This window comes from Neovison vison, chromosome 7, assembly GCF_020171115.1.
Source record: "Neovison vison isolate M4711 chromosome 7, ASM_NN_V1, whole genome shotgun sequence".
NCBI lineage: Eukaryota > Metazoa > Chordata > Mammalia > Carnivora > Mustelidae > Neogale > Neogale vison.
In genome coordinates, this window is record NC_058097.1 from 151,257,313 (window position 1) to 151,280,956 (window position 23,644).

Here is a 23,644-nt window from a genome sequence, read left to right on the forward strand (position 1 = left end):
TCTGCCATTTCATCAACAAGTTTTATTTTTCACTGGCACATGGAATACTGATGCGTTATTCCCTGTATCTCCTTAAGAGGCCCTATTCTTTTTTAAGACTATTGATCTTTTAAAATTTAAATTCAATTAATTAACATTGTGTATTATTGGTTTCAGAGAAAGAGTTCAGTGATTCATCAGTCTTATATAATACCCAGCTCATTACATCATGTGCCCTCCCTACTGATCATCATCCAGTTACCCCATCCTCCCACTCCCAACCCCTCCAGCAGCCCCGTTTGTTTCCTATGATTAAGAGTCTCTTACCGTTTGTCTCCCTCTCTGATTTTGTCTTAAAAGAGGCCCTATTTTCAATAATTTCTTTTAGTTTGCCCCTCATTCCTTTATATATACAAGGAATGATGATTATTCAGAGCCAAGTCATGAATGCAGTAAATACAAGCTCAAGCTCATACTACCGATTGTAATCAACCTTGTGAATATGAATTTGATTGGGTTGAGCATGATTCAAATACACATATTCAAGATTAATGTTCCATGACTTTTCATACCTACTATACAAATATTTAGAGATTTTGTTCTTAACACTTTCAGGAAGAGTGAGACTAAAAACTATGCTTAAGTGGAAAATGGAGAAATTTTATTTCATCCTTCAAAGAGATATACAAACAGAAGAGTAATATATTCCACACAAAGACTAGAAGAAAATACTTACATTAAACTTAATAGTGGTCCCAGTAGGAGCAGCTGTAAAACTGCTTGGCCCGAAGAGGGAGCCAGATGTGCTACCAAAAGGATTAGAGGTTGTATTTGTAGTACCAAAGAGTCCCCCACTGCTAGTACTTGTTCCAAAATCTGTAAATTAGAAAGAAAAATGAGATGGCAACAGTTAAGAGTCTAAGAATCTGTAAGATATCTTTAAACTGGGCTGTGGTGCCACAGCAGCATTACTTTCACATTCTCAAATTCTCTCTTTCAAATCTTCCTAGCAAGTACCTTCAAACATGTTTCATACAGACACATACATAATTCTAGGCTTCCAACTCTGAAGTGAAATAAAATCTGAATCCCTTTGTCAGCTAAGTGTCTATAAAGTTCTTGTTGGGTAAATCTGGAAGACAAGTGAAAAGAAATGGTACCCTATTTCATCATAAATTTTATCTCATTTCTCCTTTTTTGATAAGACTACATGCTGAATGAACTTGTCTTTCTGAAAACATCACAACAGACTTCAACAGGGGTCACTGTATATTTTATTTACATACATTAATACAAACACCTAAACAAAACCAAGAAGTTCAAAACACACAAATGATCCTATTAGGGTAACCAGATTATTATTAAATTTTGCGCAGTAAAATTATATGGAAAAATTAGTAGGCATGTTGATTATTTCTTAGAATAAATTCCGATTGCCTTACTTTTCCAAAAAGCTGAATTTCAAAAAATTACATAAAGTGAATTTAACTCTTATTTAAGGAATATATTTTTCAAAGAGAGATATTACTTCTCAAGAAGTTATACATAAGGTGCAGAAATGTCAGTAAGCAATAACGCTATCTGCAAGTATTTAATAGTAAATTATATCCTAATCACCAATTTAAGAGGAGTCTGATTTCATACTGGCAAACTGCTATTTCTTTTCTAAAAACATGTCCTAATGTATGGCTTCAAGTAAACAGTCACATCTGTTTTGAATTAGCAAGTTAGACTGCACTTTACATTGTCATGGTTAAATATTTCAGTACCCCACAACTTTCCCTCTGTGAAACAGTGCTAGCTGGCTAACATTCATTCTGCTATACTTTCGCACTAGGAATGCATCAACTCACAGGGAACACCTGTTCAACTAGTAGTGGTTACCTCAAAGTACTGTGTGAATTATCCCTAGGCCACATTTAGACTTGAAGCAATCAATTAAAAACATCTGCTATCGGGACGCCTGGGTGGCGCAGTTGGTTGGACGACTGCCTTCGGCTCAGGGCGTGATCCTGGAGTCCCGGGATCGAGTCCCACATCAGGCTCCCAGCTCCACGGGGAGTCTGCTTCGCTCTCTGACCTTCTCCTCGCTCGTGCTCTCTCTCACTGTCTCTCTCTCAAATAAATAAATAAAATCTTTAAAAAAAAAAAAAAACATCTGCTATCTGGGTAGCTCAGTCGTTTAAGTGTCCTACTCTTGACTTCATCTCAGGTCTTGATCTCAAGGTTGTGAGTTCAAGCCTCATGCTGGACTCCATGAGCCTACTTAAACAAAACATCTGCCATGGATGAGGAATGGAAGAGCAACCATGTCACATCTAGTATGTTATTCCTGCTTTAGTCTCTAATACCCAATGTGAAACAGGCAAGAAGAAGGTGTCCCTGAAGTACAATATGGAGGAATATGTGCATTCCTCCTTGAATTTCTCCTGTCTTAACATCTATGACATTGCTCTGGCCTGGCTTTTCATCCACTCTCTGGTCATTCTATGTCAGAAGACTCTTCCTCTGCATATCCCTTGAATACTAGTGCTTCTTAGATTTTCAATCTTGGAACAATGTAGCCCCCTCCTTTCCAGCCTATTAAACTTTTCAATACATTCTGAGGTTTTCCTCTCCCCAATGTTTTTGCTACCTGGTGGAGAAAGGGGGTAAATGAACACAGGGAAAAGAAAAAGAGGGAGTACATTCAATAAGCAAATCAAATTATTAGATGCAGAAGTCCAACGATGTCCTACTTACTTCCAAAGCCAGTTGGTTTATTTTGTGCAAAGGCATTGTTCTGGGATGAGAAGAGACTGGTCCCTGTACCTGCAGTTCCAAACAAGCTATTTGATGTTCCTGTTGATGTGCCAAACCCAAAGCCAGTGCTTGTGGAGGTAGCTGGCTGACTAAATGAATTAGTACCAAATAATCCTCCTGGAGAGATGGAGAGGAAAAAAACAGTTAAATACATGGACTGGAACCACTAAATGAAGTCCTATACCAGCTAAGAATAAACCACCATATTCCAAGTAAAATCCCTACCTGGTTTGGTCTGTGAATTTCCAAAGAGGCCTCCAGTATTGTTGCTAGAACCAAATGCAGATGTTCCAAATGCTCCTCCACTAGTAGTGCCAAAGCCAGTGTCTGAAAAAGGAAAATCCAGAGTCAAAATAAAATCTAAATCAGGTGACCCACTGGAAAGGATCTTAGTATTTCTTAATATTCTGTGTTTGAACAGGATAACTGGTCTAAACTGAAAATTATTTTTTCAAAGTTCCATCAGACTACAAATTACAGTTAAAATTAAGCCAATTAAGCCAAAATGATAAACATTTTATTCATTGTTCCAGGAGAAAAAAAAAACTGAAGAGGTGTGACTTTTCAATAAAGTTATAGATGTCAACGGGTTAAAAAAAAAGAGTGCGAAGGTAAGTAATGATCTCGAGCTACAGACAAAAGCAAAGTCATCAAACTCAAAGTGTTAAATTCTCTCTAGACATTATATATTCCAGAGTCTCTGAAATGAATGATCCTTACTTAGGGGAGTGCATGAGAAAGACCTGGAAAGGTTTTTCAGAATACACATGTTCAAGTTCCAACCAAGATTCTAATTCCATAGTTCAATGACAGGAAATATATCTTTGAAAACAACAAAACAAAACAAAACTAAAGGAGACCCTGGGTGGCTCAGTCCCTTAAGCATCTGGCTTCAGCTCAGGTCATGATCTCAGAGTCCTGGGATTGAGCTTCTTGTCGGACTCCCTGTTCAGTGGGAAGTCTGCTTTTCCCTCTCCCCTCTGCTCCTACCCCACCCCTTGTGCCTTCTAATAAAATCTTGAAAAGAAAAGGAAAAAAAAAAAAAAAGATTCTCTCTCTGCCCCTCCCCCAACTCCACCCCAGGCTCATGCACAGGCTTAAAAAAAAAAGAATATATATATATGTATGTATATATATATATATATATTAACATATATATATATCAAGTACCTTCTATGGATGATCAAAAAACCATGAAAACTCCAAACCTACTTCTATTTCTTATAAAATTCTAACAAGATCTTATCCAGTTATTTATCAAAGAGATTTTGTTATAAGACCAAAGTATGAACAAAATTCCTATCTAAACTATCAGAATGATTTTTTCTTTTTAAAAATTTATTCAAGTATAATTAACAGTGTTATATTGTTTCAGAGTTTCATTAGTTTCAAAATCTATATTTAAGAGTGTGTTTCTTCATATCTTTTATCTTTGTTCATTTGTTTTCTTTCTGAATTCCAAACTTATTTCTTTCTCTCACTTATTTCACTCAGGATTATACCCTTTAGATCCATCCACGTTGATACAAATGTTAAGATCTCAGTCTTGGGGCCATCTGGGTGGCTCAGTGGGTTAAGGCCTCTGCCTTCCACTCAGGTCATGATCTCAGGGTCCTGGGATCGAGCCCTGCATCGGGCTCTCTGCTCAGCAGGGAGCCTGCTTCCTTCTCTCTCTCTCTGCCTGCCTCTTTGCCTACTTGTGATCTGTCAAATAAATAAACAAAATCTTAAAAAAAAATCTCAGTCTTTATGATTAATATTCCATGGTATATATCCACATATTTATCCATTCATCAATCCATGGACACTTGGGTTGTTCCCATACCTTACCAATAATGCTGCAATAAACATAGGTGTGCACATTTCTTTTTGAATTAATATTTTGGTTTTCTTTGGGTAAATACCCAGTAGCAAAATTACTAGATTGTATGCTGATTCTATTTTTAATTTTCTGAGGAACCTCCACATTATTTTCCACAGTGGCTGCACCAGTTTGCATTTCCACCAACAGCAGGCAAGGAAGGGTTCCTTTTGCTCCACACCCTCGCCAGCACTTGTTATTTCCTGTGTTTTTTATTTCAGCCACCTGAATGGATTTGTTCTTAGTAAGAATAGCTTAAGTTTCTCCCCTTGTTTTGTAAGACTTACTCTGCCCAAATGCTGAAGTTGTGCCAAAGCCACCAGTGCCACCCCCAAAGGGTGTTCCAAATGACTTATTAAACATCTTCAAAATGAGTCTTTGCTTCAGCAAGCTGAAAAGAAGAAAAAATTATCACCTTTTAAGGACCACAGAATACAAACTAATTCTTTCAGAAAATGTCACTGTACAAATTTAGTTCCATCCAAACTACAGCATAATGTTCACTCTCATTCAATATCCTAAAACTCTATATAATAAAAGGCCTTCTAAAATTGAGCTGAATTACTGGTACCATAATTCAAGGTTAAACTTCAGATCTCACCAACAATCATCCCTTTAAAACAATGTTTTTGGTTTTTTTAACTTTTTTTAAAGTTCCCTTCTAATGAAGATTTTGGGTCCACTATGCCAGACCTAGGAGGTTATCCACAATACTGATTAAAAATTATAATGATATTCTGCTATCACAACCACCTGAGAAGGTAAAAATTGTTGTCAGGCTGTTTTTGCACTATAAAAAGTTTTTCTGCCCTAAATATTTGGGGGAGAGGGTATATAAAATGCTGTAATGGTAAATGTTCTTTAAACTACGTACGTCCCTCCTCCCATCTCCAAATTCGAGATTCTAGTGCCCTGACACTCTCTTTGAAATAACTTAAGACCTTTCTTTATGGTCTCCTACTTACCTATCTTTGTCTGGGAACATTACAGAAAATCTTTGGTGAAAATCCCCCAACTCACACGAATGACTCCTCTCCAGTATCAAACTATGCACTTAATGAGTTGGACCAGTTCCAACAAATACAAAAGTTTGGTTTTGCATAAAAGATTTGCATAAAAGACAAGTTAAATATAGTCTATTCAAAAGTAAACACTGTCCACCTGTACCCCTGAAACAAATCATACATTATATGTTAATTTTTAAAAAGTCAACACTGTCCCTGATAAATTTTCCTTAAACTTAAGGTTATCTACTACCTCTTATCAGCCAGCAGACAAGAAAATACTTGGTAAATGTTGTACTTTTAATATAAAAATCTCAGAAAATAGCCAATTATGCTTATCTGGATTTTGTAACAGGCAGGATGATTCTTCCATTATTTAAACATGATGGAACAGTTTTTTTCTTCTAGTAAAATCATACCCCATTCATATAATAGAATTAAACACTTAGAGGTGATCCCCACAATATTAGTTACCCTTTAGTACTTTCAGTAATTCTAATAACCAAAACATTTTGTGCAACATTGGAAAAGATGAAGCTGTCCCTAAATACCTACGGTTTTACATCAACATTCTGTCCACTAAACTCCCCTAGGAAAAAACTCCAACACTTAGTTCTTTATCCCAACATCTGGGAATTTACTAATTCCAATTAAATAGAGCTCACTGAAACCAGTAGTTCAAGAGAGCCACATCAGAATTAGTTAGCAAGCTTTTCAAAATAACTGCCCCTCCCCCAGGCCCCGTTCTAGAGATGAGGACCAAATTAATTAATGTTCAGGGTTGGGATGTAGACATTTGTATTTTGAAAGGCTCTTCAAGTTACTCTAATGCATTCTCTTGGAACCAGAGGCTGTATTTCACATAATCATCATTTCTCTTTTAGTAATGAGATCTGCTTGGAGTTTCCTGCCTTCTCAACTTAACAGGTTTCATGAAGTACAGAATGAGCCTTTCCCCTATTAACTGTCAACTTTTCTTTCCAGGGAAAATATTCTTGGAAGTACTTAGCAGAAGTCTAGACCTCTATGGTCTACCTATGTATTTGTTTTTCAACTGTTCATTTGGAATTGACAGTTGTGCTAGGGGTCAGATGTCTAGACAATTTTATTTTGACTGCAATCTCTCTCATACTGCTGTCTTGAGCAACAGCCCTATCACATCCACTTCACTCTCCGTTGATTACATTTTTTGACCCATCATCAGCACAGCAGAAACTGTAAGGAGTAACAGTTATTACACTAAATTTGCCATCCATTTTCTTATTCATCCCCACAACCAGCAATCTGTTCATGTATATCTGACATCCATACAGCAGATGTGTCAGGATTCAGAAGCTAAGTAATAGTTTTTTCTCTGTGACATTCACCCTTATATTAAAGGTTTTAGTGTTAATTTGGGAACTAGGTTCTACAGGCCAAATCCATACCTCCTAACAATCAAAATTTGCTTTTTAAAATTCTTAGCCTAACAGGGGCGCTTGGGTGGCACAGTCAACTGGGCATCCAACTCTTGATTTAGGCTCAGGTCATGATCTCATGAGTCATGAGACTGAACCCCCGTTGGGCTCCCCAGTCAGCGGGGAGTCAGCCTGAGATTCTCTCTTTCCTTCTCCCTCTGCCCCTTCCAATACTCCCTCTAGGGCACAAAGATACATAAATAAATCTTATTTTTAAAAAAACCTTATCCTTGAGCGCCTGGGTGGAGCACTTGGTTAAGTGTCTCTTGATTTCGACTCAGGTTATGATTCAGAATCATGAGGTCAAGCCCCTCTTTGGGCTCTGTGCTCATCTCACAGTCTGCTTATCCCTCTCCCTCTGTTCATGCTCTCTTACTCTCTCAAATTGAGAAAATCTTAAAAAACATAAATTTAAAAATCTTATCCTAACATAAAAACCTAACATCACATATATTTCATAAGGGATTTTAAATAGTAATAAAATATTCTAGGAAACACCTAATGGTTTATAAGCTTTTATACATTATCTCAACAATCCTAAAATTATGTTATTATGCAACACTATCTGTATTTTAAGGATGAGAAAAGAGGATCGAGTGTTTACCTAGCCTCCCAAGGTCAAAGAAGTAGTAAGTGGTAGAGCCCCAGTTTAATCTATCTTCTGACTTCCCATGGACACCCTCAAGCCTAGGAGGGAACATACAAAGCAACAAAGAACATGTTCAGTATTCAAGAAATTCATTGCATCTGTTCCAGACCTAAGCACAAGGGACAACGCGGGGACCAAATCCAATTTGGACTCTTGGGAAAAAAAGATTCTCACTCAAGTTCAGCCTGTCTTTTTGGGGTTCTGGCCATGATGGGCTTGGTTCAGTCTCAAGCCTGAGCATACTGGGATTTAAGTTTTTTTTTTTTTTTAAATTATCACCATGGAAACAAACCAAGATTTTGGAAACAGCTTCACGATTTTTATCATAATTGCTAGAAACTGAAGAATGGTTAATGTAGGTAACCTTTGCCCTTTAAAAAATCATTTTCTGGACTATGCTATGAAATGCCAGTGACTCAATGAAAGATGTCCCATTCTTTACACTTTCCCCTTCTAAACCTACTAATTCATTTCTTTAAAACTTAGCCCAGGAAATGCCTGGATTGCTCAGTTGGTTGAGCATCCATCTCTTGGCTTCGGTTCAGGTCCTAATCTCAAGCTCCACACTCAGAGCACAGTCAGCCTGAGATTCTCTCTCTCTCCCTTTGCTCCTTCCCCTCTCTCATGTGTGCATGTTGTGCTTTCTCTCTCTCAAATAAAATTTTATAAAACAAAAATCCTAGCTCAAGCTCAAATGTCATCCCTTCCATAAGCTTTCATAGCTCCTTCCAGCAATTAGTCAAGTCATTCCTCCAGGCTTACACAGCACATGATGATTTGTTTAAAAGTATTCATGCTGACTCTGACTCTTTATGGTGGACAGTGTGATAATACCGACTACACAGATCTCCCTGAAGGAAGAAGGATCTGTAGTCCCAGCTGGTGCAAAGTATTACTGAAAAGATAACCCTGAGCTACTGATCCTTTTCAGAACTGCCTCCACTGAAAAGCTGCCTTACTCAGTGTCATATCCTCTTCCAAGGATAGCCCACATGCAAAATGAGGCCCCTTCACTCCCACTTAAAAGCTAATTCTAAAGGATGCTTCCAGCTTCACATTCTCCACAGGATTGCTGAAGCCGTCATTAAAATAATATCACAACTTGGGGCACCTGGGTTGGCTCAGTGAGTTAAAGCCTCTGCCTTCAGCTCTGGTCATGAGCCCAGGATTGAGTCCCGCATCAGGCTCTCTGCTCAACAGGAAGCCTGCTTCCTCCTCTCTCTGCCTATCTCTCTGGCTACTTGTGATCTCTGTCTGTGAAATAAATAAAGTCTTTAAAAAAAAAAAGATAATATCACAACTCAATTTCTCCCTCAGCCCATTCCCCTTCTCTCCCAAGGTGGTTATCTCAAAACACTGTAATAAAACTCATGCAAGAAGACTATCTCTAACTCAGAGTCTGCTTCCCAAGAAGCTCAACCTTCAAAAACTCCAACCCTCCCCAATACACAATGAACTTCTCCAGGATCAATAGTACCATTGGTTTACTATCCCAGAAACTAAAAAAGGATCTGAAACATATACAATTGATCTTTAAACAATAAGATATTAGAACTTCTGGCACCCTCCAAACTTAAGTACCTAATAACCCACTGTTAGCTAGAAGCTTGATCAATAACATAAATAGTTAATGCATGATTTTGTATGTTATGTACATTATGTACTACATTATTACAGTAAAGAGCTACAAAAAGAAATGTTTAAAAGGTCATAAAGAAGAAAAAATAGGGGCGCCTGGGTGGCTCAGTGGGTTAAGCCTATGTCTTCGGCTTAGGTCATGATCTCAGGGTCCTGGGATCAAGCCCCACATCAGGCTCTCTGCTGAGCAGGGAGCCTGTTTCCCCCTCTTTCTCCGCCTGCCTCTCTGCCTACTTGTGATCTCTTTCTGTCGAATAAATCTTTAAAAAAAAAAAAGAATACATCTATAGTACTGTACTGTAATTATTGAAACAATTCCACACGTAAGTGGACATGTGCTGTTCAAAGTGTTGTTGTTGGACGGTCAAGTGTACTCATTTTCTAAACTAACCATGATAACCACTAATGTGTTTTTTTAAACAAAGGCTGTATGATCGTTATTTTTTTTTTCAGGATTTTATTTGACAGACAGAGATCACAAGCAGACAGAGGCAGGCAGAGAGAGAGGAGGAAGCAGGCTCCCTGCTGAGCAGAGAGCCCGATGCCATGCCAAGCTGGATCCCAGGACCCTGGGCTCATGACCTGAGCAGAAGGCAGAGGCTTTAACCCACTGAGCCACTAGGTGCCTCTGATCAAGTTATTTTAGAAGTAACTTCTTACTTAAAATCAAGTGTGATGAATTCTCAGAACAAAAGGATAACCATGAAAGAAGGCTCTTGGTAAAATTTTTCATTTAATTAAGAGGTTGGAAAAAGGAAGAGATCACAAAATGGCTGAATACAACCAGCAAAAAGTTGTTTGGTCTCTTATAGATATGGTATATTTCACATATATATGTATGCATGTATGCAGAAATGTTTATGTATGTGTATTTATTATCACAAACTAGCTGATAACATTTAAAATAGGGCTATGTAAAAAAAAAACAGATTTTGGGTCTCTCATAAAAAACCTAATGATTAAGCAAACTAGGGACTCTAATCATTTAGTAATAGTCTGGAGTTTAGTAGCAACTGCCCCCCCCCAACTTTGGTAAAGTGTAATCTCCAATGTGCCACAGTGCCCATCCAGCATCACTCATTTCCATCAGCTGCCTATAGACCCCAACAGATTCTGAGTTTGTAATTTCTGATATAATCAGAGAAAGGACCCACATGTTTAAAACTGGAAAAGCAGTTAAGTGCCAGGAAGCACAAGAGGAAGTAAAAATTAGAATGTGAGCAGGAAATATGAGGAAAAATTTGTGGGGATTCAGAATGTGAACTGGACCTTGGGGAACTAGAAAGACAAGAGAGGAAATGAGGACCAAGATATATAAGGTACACAGGTAAGAATAGGTATTTGTGTACCTATCCTATCTGGCCTTGTATTTTACAACCAGAGCTCAGCTTCCCTCATATAAGAAGCATAAATAAATATACTTATCAGTTCATTAGACAGACGTCTTTAACCTTAAATTATCCAACTGAAGAAGTAAATCAGAGCACTCTGCTATGTATGTACCCAGGATATGGTATCAAGAATAGGACACCACCAGAACATTTGGACAGTTACCTTAGAGAGTTATTTCAAGTAAAAGACGTTTAATGAAAAAAAGCAAACTGCAAAAAGATACATTTGACAGATTATATAAAAAAGAAAAGAAAATACACTCTTATTTATTGATATGTATATACACAGTACGAGTAAAAGGGGAGACTAGAAAAAATACATGAAAATGGTTGCCTATGGAGAAAGGAAGGTAAATGTTATATGGGGCAAAGAATTCAGAGGACCCAAACTTATTCCTCACGTTTATTTCTTCTATTACCAGCAGCAACAACAAAAAAGATATAGAGGATGCAGATATCTGTACTAACTCTATTCTCCCATTAAAAAAAGGGAGGGGGGGAATGTTCACAGCAGCAATGGCCACGGTCGCCAAACTGTGGAAAGAACCAAGATGCCCTTCAACGGACGAATGGATAAGGAAGATGTGGTCCATATACACTATGGAGTATTATGCCTCCATCAGAAAGGATGAATACCCAACTTTTGTATCAACATGGAAAAGATTATGCTGAGTGAAATAAATCAGAGTCAATTATCATATGGTTTCACTTATTTGTGGAGCACAAGAAATAACACGGAGGACATGGGGAGATGGAGAGAAGGGAGTTGGGGGAAATTGGAGGGGAAGACGAAACAGGAGAGACTATGGACTCTGAAAAACAATCTGAGGGTTCATAAGGGGCGGGGGGGGGAGGTTGGGTGAGCCTGGTGGTGGGTATTATGGAGGGCACGTATTGCATGGAGTACTAGGTGTGGTGCATAAACAATGAATTCTGGTACACTGAAATTTAAAAAATTAAAAATTTTAGGGACACCTGGGTGGCTCAGTTGGTTAAGCAGCTGCCTTCAGCTCAGGTCATGATCCCAGCATCCTGGGATTGAGTCCCACATCGGGTTCCTTGCTTGGCAGGGAGCCTGCTTCTCCATCTGCCTCTGCCTGCCACTCTGTCTGCCTGTGCTCGCTCTCACTCCAAATCTTAAAAAAATTAAAAATTAAAAATTAAATTAAATTTTAAAAAGGGGGGGGCACTGGGTAGCTCATTCATTAAGTGTCTGCCTTCGGCTCAGGTCAGGATTCCAGGTTCCTGGGACTGAGCCCCACATGGGGCTGCCTGCTCAGCAGGAAACCTGCGTCTCTCTCTCCCACTTCCCCTGCTTATGTTTCCCCTCTCGATGTGTCTCTCTGTCAAATAAATAAATAAATAAATGCAGGGGCGCCTGTCTAACTCAGTTCTCATAGCATGTGACTCTTGATTTTGGCTCAGGTCACAATCTTGGGTTTCTGACACTGAGCCCCACATCAGGCATGGAGCCTACTTAAGATTCTCTCTCTTACTCTGCCCCTCCCTCCCTCACACTGGAGATCTCCCCCTCTTAAAAAAAAGGGAGGAAGTAACGCTAGAGATCGTTGGAGTGGAACTTCTAAATCCATTTTAGTTCAAAGGCATAGCAAAAAAAAAAAAAAAAGGGTTTAGGAGCGTTTGGATGGCTCAGTCGTTAAGCTCTGCCTTTGGTTCAGGTCATGATCCTAGGGTCCTGGGATGGAGCCCTGCATTGGGCTCCCTGCTCGGCGGGAGGCCTGCTTCTCCCTCTCCCCCGCTTGTGTTTCCTCTCTCATTGTGTCTCTCTCTGTCAAATAAATAAATAAATCTTTAAAAAAATCTTCAAAAAAATTTTAAAATCTTTTAAAAAATTTAAAAAATTTAAATATCACACATTCAAACCTTTATCCTTTTAAATATATTAACCTGTCCCAAACTGAAATAGTAGCTAACATTTTAATTCTTACTATGTCCCAGGCACTGGCCTAAGTACACTTTACAAATTATCTCATATAAACCTCCCAAGAATCCAAAGAGGTAGGTATTTTGATCTTTATTTTACAAATGGTGAAATTGAGCATGATCACAAAGCTACTTTTGACTATTAGCTGTGTGTATAGAGCCTAGAGCTCCTACAGAAAGAACAGTGGCAACTAAAGGTAAAATGACTTTGCATTCACTATAAATAAGAAAGCTATAAAACCAAAATTTGGCAATATTACTCCAGCCCTATCAGGACAAAGACACACTTCTCTGGCAAACATGACAGTTCCAATCATCAGAAAGGAAACTGCTTGCTCTTATGGAATGACAATTTATGTGGCCTAGAAAAACTTTCCTGCAAAGATTAACCACTTCCTTTATGGATGGATATACTTACACTCACTGCAATTTTTTTTTTTTTTTGGTAAGACATATTTAGAAAGAAAAGATTAAAATGAAATAGTCCTATACAGAGAGAAACAATGCCATTAAATAATTTACTTTGTTCTTTGTGCTGATCTTTTTAAGTAGGCTCCACACTAGGCTTAAACTCACTATCCTGAGATCAAGACCTGAGCTGAGATCAAATCAAGAGTCAGGCGCTTAAACCACTGAGCCACCCAGGGGTGCTCTGTGCTCGATCTTCTAATTTGTAATTCAGACTGTCAGATGTCTCAGTCAATGCCATGTCTGACTTTGGCTCGGGTCATGATCTTGGGGTCCTGGGATGGAGCCTGCGACTGGCTCACAGCTCACCAGGGAGTCTGCTTCTCCTGCTCCCTTTGCCCCTCCCCTACTCTGCACGCTCTCTCTCTCTCAAATGGACAGATAAAATCTCAAAAAAAAAAAAAAAAAAAAGACTGTCAGATATAAGAAAGAGGAAGCCTTAATAATAGACATCAGTAGTCCAGTATTCCCCCCATTATCCCAAATGAAGCTTAATAAACTTCTGTGCGCTTTGTGAACTCTGGGAACAAAGATCGACCTCAGCTTTCCTCCAGAAGAGTGGTGGACAGTCCCTGAAACAGGGTAACAACCCAGCAATTGCCAACTTTAGGCACTATCTGAATTGACTAAGCAAGGGGCGCCTGGGTGGCTCAGTGGGTTAAAGCCTCTGCCTTCGGCTCAGGTCTTGATCCCAGAGTCTTGGGATAGAGCCCCGCATCGGGCTCTCTGCTCAGCAGGGAGCCTGCTTCCTCCTCTCTCTCTCTCTGCCTCTCTGCCTACTTGTGATCTCTGTCTGTCAAATAAATAAGTAAAATCTTAAAAAAAAAAAAAATGAATGACTAAGCAAGCTTGCTGCTCTCTGACAACAGAAAGTTACAAAACTGGGAAGTAATTTTTCCTCTCCACTTCACTAAGCTCCTCTGTACAAAATTCTTAAGAGCAAAAACAATAAATAACTGTTAGATGAATGAAGTACTACGTCTCAGCTTACAAAAAGTACTTTTTTTATATATTAAGATTTTATTTATTTATCAGAGAGAGAGGGGGAGAGAGCCAGCAGAGGCAGACAGAATGGCAGGCAGAGGCAGAGGGAGAAGCAGGCTCCCTGCTGAGCAAGGAGCCCGATGTGGGACTCGATCCCAGGACGCTGGGATCATGACCTGAGCCAAAGGCAGCTGCTTAACCAACTGAGCCACCCAGGCGTCCCCAAAAAGTACTTTTTCATATATCTTCTCATCTAATCTTCACAAAAATACTAGAATAGACAGGAATTATCTTCCACAGTTAAAATGAATGGAAAAATAACTGTTACTTTTTGCCTTGAATAGAAAAGGGATGGGAGAGTTAGGCAGAATTCCAAAAAGTTAGCTTAGTCTTAATCACCAGATATCACATCCCAGCAAAACCACCTGCTATCCTATTGTTTTACTGTAGCCTTCCTATGACCAATCCCAGTTAAACCATTCCTTTGTTAGCACCAGGCTCCCCTGCTTCTCCTCCTCTCTCTGTCGAATAAGTAAAATCTTTAAAAAAAATGATAAATAAAATCTTTTTTTTTAATTTTTTTTAAATATTTTATTTATTTATTTGCCAGACAGAAATCACAAGTGGGCAGAGAGGCAGGCACAGAGAGAGGGGGAGGCAGGCTCCCTGACAAGCAGAGAGACTGATGTGGGGCTCGATCCCAGGAGCCTGGGATCATGACCCGAGCCGAAGGCAGAGGCTTCAACCCACTGAGCAACCCAGGTGCCCCGATAAATAAAATCTTTTAAAATTTATTTATTTATTTATTTGAGAGAGAGAGTGATAGCAAGAGAGAACATGAGCAGGGAGAAGGAGAAGCAGGTTCCCTGCAAGGAGGGAGCCCGATGTGGGACTTGATTCCAGGACTCTGGGATTACAACCTGAGCTGAAGGCAGACGCTTAATCAACTGAGCCACCTAGGTGCCCCAGTAATAAATAAAATATTTTTAAAAAGAAAGAGAAAAATATCTGGGGCGCTTGGCTGGCTCAGTGGGTAGAGCATGTGACTCCTCATCTCAGGATTTTGAGTTCCAGCCCTACACTGGGTGTACAGATTACGTAAAAATTAAAAAAAAATAAACATAAAAAATAAAAATTGCTGTTCAAGCCTCACCTATTCCACACTGTCCCAGATTAGACCCTCAGACTCTTATCAGTATAAAAACACATCCCCTTCCCCTCCCCCATTCCAAACATGATTACGTAAACTAAAGCCTCTCAGCTGCTTTTAGTTATGCAATATATTTGTTGTCATACCAGCCCCTTGAGTGTATGAGCTGCTTTCTGCTCCAGTAGAAAGCATCTGGATTTTGCTTAATTTCATCCATTAAGGTATAAATTAATTTAAAATAATCTATATTATCTAGTTGAGCTCCTTTCCTCGCTGTGCTGAGTAGCATTTTCATTCCTTTAACATAACCTTCATTTGAAAAACAGAAGTAGTGAAAAGAGTACATCAGTTTTGGAGTAACACAAATCTGTATTTAAAACTCTCCACCACTTACTATCTATGCAATTTTCTGAAAATCTAAAATTAACTCAAAAAAGTTAAAAAGGAATTTAAGAAACCCTGCCATTTGCTACTGTGTAACTGTACTTGTCAGGCAGGATATTCAACCTTTTAGACCTCTATGTCTACAATTAACAACAGGGATTATCCAGCCCACACCAAAGGACAAAGATGCCTCAGACTAGAGTTCCTCAAAATTAGGTTTGTTTGTTTGTGTTTTCCTAAGATTTTTAATTTTTTTTTTTTAAGATTTTATTTACCCATATGACAGAGAGAGAGATCACAAGTAGGCAGAAAGAGAGGGAGAAGCAGGCTCTCCCCGCTGAACAGAGAGCCCGATGCGGGGCTCGATCCGAGGACCCTGAGATCGTGACCTGAGCCGGCGGCAGAGGCTTAACCCACTGAGCCACCCAGGCGCCCCAGATTTTTAATTTTTTTAAAAGTAACCTCTACACCCATAAACAGGTTTCTGATTACCTTTTCAACAAATATTTTTATAATACTTTTAGTAAGAAAAATGTAAATTAATTTCCCCTCGCTCTAAGCCTTGACTGCTCAATGCCCAGCTGGATCACCATACATAAAATGATTTCACAATACTTCAGTGTCCTCTAGTGACCATTTAATATAACCATAAAATACCACTGTAAACAAAGAAAAACAAACACTTGCTCCACACACACTGAGGTCACTCTGATCATTCTCTTCCACTCATCTCACCTCTCTAGTCTCATTCCCAACAAGTCACCTTTAGTCTACAAATCCATTTATCTATTTCTTTTTTTTTAAAGATTTTTTTATTTATTTGACACAGAGAGAGATCACAGGTAGGCAGAGAGGCAGGCAGAGAGAGAGGGGGAAAGCAGGCTCCCTGCTGAGCAGAGAGCCAGATGTGGGACTCAATCCCAGGACCCTGAGATCATGACCTGAGCCAAAGGCAGAGGCTTAAACCCACTGGGCCACCCAGGAGCCCCTCCCCTCTTTCTTAAGAAGCTTAATCCACCAAGAAGGTGTGTAGACACCAGAAGTCTCTATGTCAAAGGAGCATGCAGAAATAAACAAGGTATTAAGTGATGAGTGAGTGCAACATGCATTCATGAAGCATGAACTGCTCCCTCCTGAACAGTTCAGTTCAGTCAGTTCTTTCTTCTCTTGATCAGTGGTTTTCAAATATTTTTAGCTATGTAACCCAACACAGAAGCTGCTCTGGCCAAAGTAAAGAGGGAAAGGTTCAGTAGAACTCTACCAGCAGAGTGCTTTCAAAGAACCGATGTGAAAAATCACTGTCCTTCCTAGATTAGTAATTCTGAAAATGAGGTCTGAAGGCCCCTAAAAGTCCTTGAGACCTATTTCAGAGTGTCCATGAAGTTGAAACTATATTCATAACAATACTAAGGCATTATTTAATTTTTTTTTTTTTTTAACTGTACTAACCTCAGCACTAGGGGGCAAAAGCAATGATGTATAAAACTGCTGGAGCCTGAGCATGAATCAGGACAATGACCCAAACTATAAAACAGTTATTGAATCCTTCATTGCCATACACAGCACACACAAAAAATACACTTTCATGTGAAAGCCTTTGATGAAGTTGTAAAAATTACTGATTGTATTAATTCTTGACATTTCAGTACACATTTTTTTTTTAAAGATTTTTTTATTTATTTACCTGACAGAGATCACAAGTAGGCAGGGAGGCAGGCAGAGAGAGAGAGAGGAGGAAGCAGGCTCCTTGCTGAGCAGAGAGCCCAATACGGGGCTCGATTCCAGGACCCTGGGATCATGACCCGAGCTGAAGGCAGAGGCTTTAACCCACTGAGCCACCCAGGCGCCCTCAGTACACATTTTTTAAAATACTCTGTGATTATTCTTTGAGAGAAAATGGTAAATACTCAAAAGCACTTCTGTACATGGAACTACAAGAGCTATCTCAAAGAAAAACACCTGTGTGATTACCTGAGTAGAAAGCTGAACCAGCTGATCTTTCATGGTACACCATTTTTACTTCAGAGAATAAATGACAAACTATGGTTATTCAGATTTGAAATGAAAATTAGAAATTGCCTGCCACTATGAGCTTGTCAGCTCATTCTTAAAAGACTTACCTGATGAGATGGGTGGAAATGTTAACAATTGTATAATTAAATTTGTCAACATTCGGAAGAGCTACATAACTCAGTGAACCAATGATTTAATGACCAATGTACGATGTCATAAAATTATGCATGAGTAAATATCCATTCAAAGTGCAAGATAAACCACTGAAATTTAAATGTAACACTGTACTAAGTTCAATAATATGGCTTCAGGGCACCTGGGTGGCTCATTCAGTTAAGAGTCAGCTCTGGCTCAGGTCATGATCCCAGAGTCCTGGGACAGAGTTCCACATTGGGCTCCCTTGCTCAGCAGGAAATCTGCTTTTTTCTCTTCCCCTCCCTCCCTTCTGCTGAACGCGTTCATGCGTGCTCTTTCTCAAATAAATCTTTTTTTTTAAGATTCTTATTTAGTTATTTATTTGAGAGAGAGAGAGAGCGCATGCATAAGCAGGGGTAGGGGCAGAGGGAGAACCAGACAGCATGCTAAGCAGGAAGCCTGATGTGGGGCTTGATCCTGGAACTCCGAGGTCATGACCTGACCTAGAGGCAGGCACTCAACCAGCCACCAAGGTGCTCCTGAAATAAACAAAATCTTAAAAAGTAATAATAATATGGCTTCAGATTCCATATTGCAACAAGTCTTCACAAACGTTTGGGATGGATGGCTCAGTCGTGAAGTGTTTGCCTTTGGCTCAGGTCATGATCCCAGGGCCCTGGGATCAAGTCCCACATCGGGCTCCCTGCTCAGTGGGGAGCCTGCTTCTCCCTCTGCCTATGCCTTCTTTCTCTGTCAATAAATAAAGAAATGTTTGAGGAGAATATCTACAATTATTTGAAAAGATTATTAAAACATTCCTCTTCTCCGTCTACTCATCTGTATGAGGCTGGGATTTTTTTTCACATATTTCAATCAAAACAACTTATCAACTGTGAATGCAAAAGATCTGCAAATCCAGTGATCTTCTACTAAGTCAGACATCAAAAAGATTTACAAACATCCATCACCCTTGTCACTTAATTTTTTAGTGATTTTTCATAAAACTATTATGTTAAAAAATGAGTTTATTATTCTTTAAGTCAATATCTTTTGAAGCTTTAATTTCTAGTATAGTAAATATGAGTAGATAACAAAAGCTGTCTGAAATCTTCAATAATTTTTAAAAGTATAAAGGAGTCCAAAGATCTCAAATTTTGAGAACTGCTACACTGCACTATTGCTATAGCTTCCTACTAATTTGTCTGCCAGACTCCAGTTTCACATCTTCCAATCTACCCACCACCCACTAGCTTAAACTCACGTATCAGACTTAGCTAATTAGAGCTGTATTTTAATAATTTTAACTTCTCTACTACAAAACTGCAATTATGCTGAATTAAGTACAAACTCTTCAATAAGACAATTCTGCGTCAATGGGACAAGACACCAATCAATGCATATAACTACCAGTGAAATGGAAAAATAATGGAATTCCACAGCACCACATTTAATTACGTTTAATTACATCAATTCAACTACAAGCTCTTTTTGCCCTCTTCCACAAAAAGAGAAATAGATATTGCTTTATTTTCCCAATGGCCTATCCCTTTTCAAACAAGACCTTGATTTCTATCCCGGAAAAAGGGAGGATACCACAGAAATAAAGAGACACTAGGACTCTTAGCTTTTCAGCTTCCTGATACCAGATTTTGATAACTTAGGGTTTTTTCAAGGACACTTTACTTTTTTAAAAGTATTTTATTTATTTATTTGACAGAGATCACAAGTAGGCAGAGGGGCAGGCAGAGAGAGAGGAGGAAGCAGGCTCCCTGCTGAGCAGAGAGCCCAATTCGGGACTCGATCCCAGGACCCTGGGACCATGACCCCAGCTGAAGGCTGAGCCACCCAGGCGCCCTCAAGGACACTTTAACAAGATGCAATTTATTAGGGGCACCTGGGGGGCTCAGTCAGTTAAGCGGTTGCCTTCGGCTCCGGTTGTGATCCCAGGGTCCTGGGATCTTGCCCCATCTCAGACTCCTTGATCAGTGGGGAGCCTGCTTCTCCCTCTGCCTGCCGTTCCCCCTGCTTGTGCTTGCTCTCCCCTCCTTCTCTGTCAAATAAATAAATAAATAAAATCTTAAAAAAAAAAAAGATGCAATCTATTAGCTGACTTTACAAGCATACATCAGGCAAGTTAAAGGTAGGACTTTACTGAAATACTGGTAATGTTTTCTCAAAAGCAGTGATCTCTCCATCAGGGCAATTTTGCCTCCCAGTGGACATGTAACAATACGTGGAGACCTTCCTAACTGTTGCAACTCAGGGAGCTCAGGTAGATTTGGGGAACGATGCTAAACATCCTACAATACAAAACATAACTCCCAAACGAAGAATTATCTGGCCCAAAATGTCAACAGTGCAGAGGCTGAAAAATCTTCTCCAGAGACCTACTATGCCAAAACTTAGATTCAATCCAAAGAAATGCACCAAATTCTCAAGAAACACTGTATATGGGGCGCCTGGGTGGCTCAGTGGGTTAAGCCTCTGCCTTTGGCTCGGGTCATGAGATCAAGCCTGGCATCAGGCTCTCTGCTAAGCTGGAAGCCTGCTCCCTGCCCCCCCACCTCTCTGCCTACTTGTGATTTCTCATTCTGTCAAATAAATAAAATCTTTAAAATAAAAAAAGAAACGATATATATATATATATATATATATATATATATATATCTTACCCTCTACTACCTATATTGTGTGTGTGGTTTTTTTTTTTTTAAGATTTATTTATTAGAGAGAGAGAGCAGACTTGAGTGAGAACACAAGTCAGGAGGAAAAGGAGAGGTAGAAACAGGCTCCCCAATGAGCAGGGAGCCTGATGCAGAACTTGATCTCAGGACCCTGGGTCAGGACCCGAGCCAAAGGCAGCCACTTAATCAACTAAGCCACCTAGGCATCCCCCTCTATTACCTATATTGTTAAATCTCCAAAAATTTCTTAGTCCCCTAACCTTTTGACAAATTAATAATAATTAATAAATAATAAATAATATAATAATTAATATAATTATAGACGGGCACTCTGTTAGAAATTAAACATCACTACTACTACCCCTTACTTCTTAGGCTAATTGCTACAATAAAGAGATCAAAATAAAATAATATACCCAATTTCTTCCAAGCTGTGAATTTGGTTCCCTAAAAGTTCTATTTGCTCTTAGCTATCTAGGAGCTAGCAGACATGAATAAAGTCACATACCAAAGTACCATGTAATATATGAACGGTATGAGTCCTCTTATCTAGGCCCCATACTTCAGGAGCACACATATACCCAGTCTTTTTATAGACTATTTTAGGTTTAGCTGTTCCATATTTGTTTATCCCTTCAAATAAACACTGAATGCCTACTATGTGCCAAGCAACCTGAATACAAAGATAAGACAGGCGTTCCTGGGTGGCTCAGTTGGTTAAGCATCCAACTCTTGATTTCTGCTCAGGTCATGATCTCAGAGTTGTGAGACTGAGCCCCCCACAGCTTTGCACAAGCAGGGAGTCTGTCTGGATTCTCTCTCTCTCTCTTCCCCTATCTCAATAAATATTTAAAAAAGACAAATACATTTTACCACAGTCTAATAACATAAACAGCTAAAATACAAAATGATTTGTGCTATAAATAGAAGTATCAAATAAGTGTTATGGAAGCTTGCAGGAGACAGAATGCCAGGAAAGGCTTCCCAGAAGAGGGTGATGCTTGAACCGAGAAAATGTCACAGAAAATACACTCTGTTCACATCTCCATGTTTAGACTACTGTACTCTTCTGCTTACACGCTAGTTTTCAGTTTTTGCCTTGTCAGCTAAACAACAACAAAGTGATGATTTGACCACTGTGAAAAGCCCAAAGTGGTAACTTTTAATTCAATTTCCTCAAATCTTACTGAAGAGTGAAAAAATAACTCTATTAAAGTATTTCCCAGTACCTCCAATTTGTCCAAGTTCTGGGTTTGTTTTTTTAATAGCCTAACTTCTTCCACCAAGTAAGCAGATCGATCATCTGTCACCCAGTTAACAAGCACTACTTTCTGAATTTATAAGACTCTCACAGGGAATGATCACTGCTCTTTTCTTTCTTCCAGTTAGTTTCTTCTTCCAGTTTTCTTCTCACCTTATCCAACTAAAATACTTTGAATTCTATGACTTCCATGATACAAGAACCACAAAATTACCGCTGCCTAACTTTCTAAGTCTTATCTGTATTTCCTGCTTTCTATTCCAATAACGTTATGAGTCACTAATTGGATTCTTTCTTCTGAGTCCCCAGCAGCTGACACAAATAAAAATTTCAGATTTGGAATCGGAAATTAGCCAATCACGTAGTCTTACCGTTTCGTTTCCAATACATTTATATCATTGACATCTTTTAACCAACTTTTTAGTTCTCATGGTTTGGGTCAGGGTACCGAAAATGAAGCTTCTGCCTTTACACAAACAGAAGTGGTACCAACCAGATCAGAAACGCGATCAAAGGCTGCTTCTAACTACCGAATGCTCCCCCCACTAACTCCCAAAGGGAACCTTCAAATAATGGGAGGGTGATACAGGATAAAAAAATTTCTAGACTGAATCAGATCTGTCACCAGGGAGGGTGATACAGGAGAAAAATTTCTAGACTGAATCAGATCTGGTATTGGCTAATCCTGTCCCTTCTCTGGACCTCAGTTTCTCTATCTATAAAACTTGCACGTGATATACGGTAGGGGGCTGGCTTTATTTTTTAGGTCTCTATGGCTATAGTAATCCAGAAATCACATATTTTTCTCCTCATCCAGTTTTACATGGAACACGTGGGAGGACAGAAAATAACCTTTTACTCCACTAAACCGTCCTTAATTTTCAAATATTATTTTAAAAAACTAACAAACTCCCGACCCACCCACCCTAAACCTCGAGCTGCAAATTTTCCCCGAGGAGACGCCAAAGGCAGGTTAAAGCCTATCCAGCACGACGGTCGAGAGAAGTACTGGGGAGACCCAATTCAGGGTCCTAAGACGCTGCCCCCGCAAAGGGCCCGCCCACCTAATCACCGCTGGGCAAATGAATGAGTACCACCAGATACATGGTCGCTCCCTCCGCGTAGGCTGCGACGGGAGACCCCGGGGCCCAGACTCCACGGATCTCGATTCCCTCTCTGCGCCCGAAGCGCCCGGCCTCCGGGCCGCAGGGTTGAGGGCCCCGCCCCCTCCCTCAGGGCAGAAGGTGCGCGCCGGGGCGCGAGACTTCCGCGCGGAGGGCCTCGGCGCACCCGCCCGCCCTGGGAAGAGGAGGAGCCTGTCTGTCCGGGGCCGCCACCGCCCGGGTTCCCGACTTACCGCGGTGCGGCGGGGGAAGGGAAGTGTCAGGAGTGGAGGCCTAGGCCCCTCCGCCACCCGCCGCTCAGCGAGCAGCGCGCGGCCGCCACGAAACCGTCGCCGCCGCTACCACCACCGCCACCGACCGCCGCTTCGGGCGCAGCGCGCAGAGGGCCCGACTGCGTCACACGCCGCCCACCGTCAGAGGCTCGCTCCGGGCGCTCCGCCCTCGCTGTCTGCGCATTGGCAGGCACCTCCGCCACTCTAAGTCCGCCCTGTTATTCATTGGGCAACAAGTCTTTTGAAACCGAACGTGAAGGCGGTCTTTGGGAGAAGGGGAGAGGGGGAAGAGGAGGGACTGGAGGAGTTACGGAGAGGAAAGGGGAGGGGCGGTGAGAGGGACATGTAGTCCCGCCCCTCTCTGCCGCGATTGGCTGGGGGAGAGTCGTGATGTCATACAGGGCCCCCTCGAAGTGGGCTTGTGAGTGGCTGCGTTGGGCGGGG

The 23,644-nt window shown here is 40.3% G+C and overlaps 1 protein-coding gene across 6 annotated transcripts in view; it reads right to left on the bottom strand.

Annotated features, from left to right (window-relative positions):
• Nucleotides 1-23,320, bottom strand: part of NUP98 (nucleoporin 98 and 96 precursor) — a 120,061-nt gene extending 96,741 nt beyond the window's left edge. For 3 of the 6 annotated variants that reach the window (XM_044258647.1, XM_044258645.1, XM_044258643.1), the window contains exons 1-6: nucleotides 23,162-23,319; nucleotides 7,708-7,790; nucleotides 4,930-5,033; nucleotides 3,007-3,108; nucleotides 2,722-2,898; nucleotides 716-855 (exon numbers count right to left, since the gene is read on the bottom strand). In XM_044258647.1, the coding sequence (XP_044114582.1) occupies nucleotides 716-855; nucleotides 2,722-2,898; nucleotides 3,007-3,108; nucleotides 4,930-5,005 (495 nt within the window). In that variant the 5' untranslated portion in view covers nucleotides 5,006-5,033; nucleotides 7,708-7,790; nucleotides 23,162-23,319. Of the gene's footprint in view, nucleotides 1-715; nucleotides 856-2,721; nucleotides 2,899-3,006; nucleotides 3,109-4,929; nucleotides 5,034-7,707; nucleotides 7,791-23,161 lie in introns of all 6 variants that reach the window. The other 3 variants (XM_044258649.1, XM_044258648.1, XM_044258644.1) reach the window with 2 other exon arrangements.
• Nucleotides 23,321-23,644: the final 324 nt, after the last annotated feature.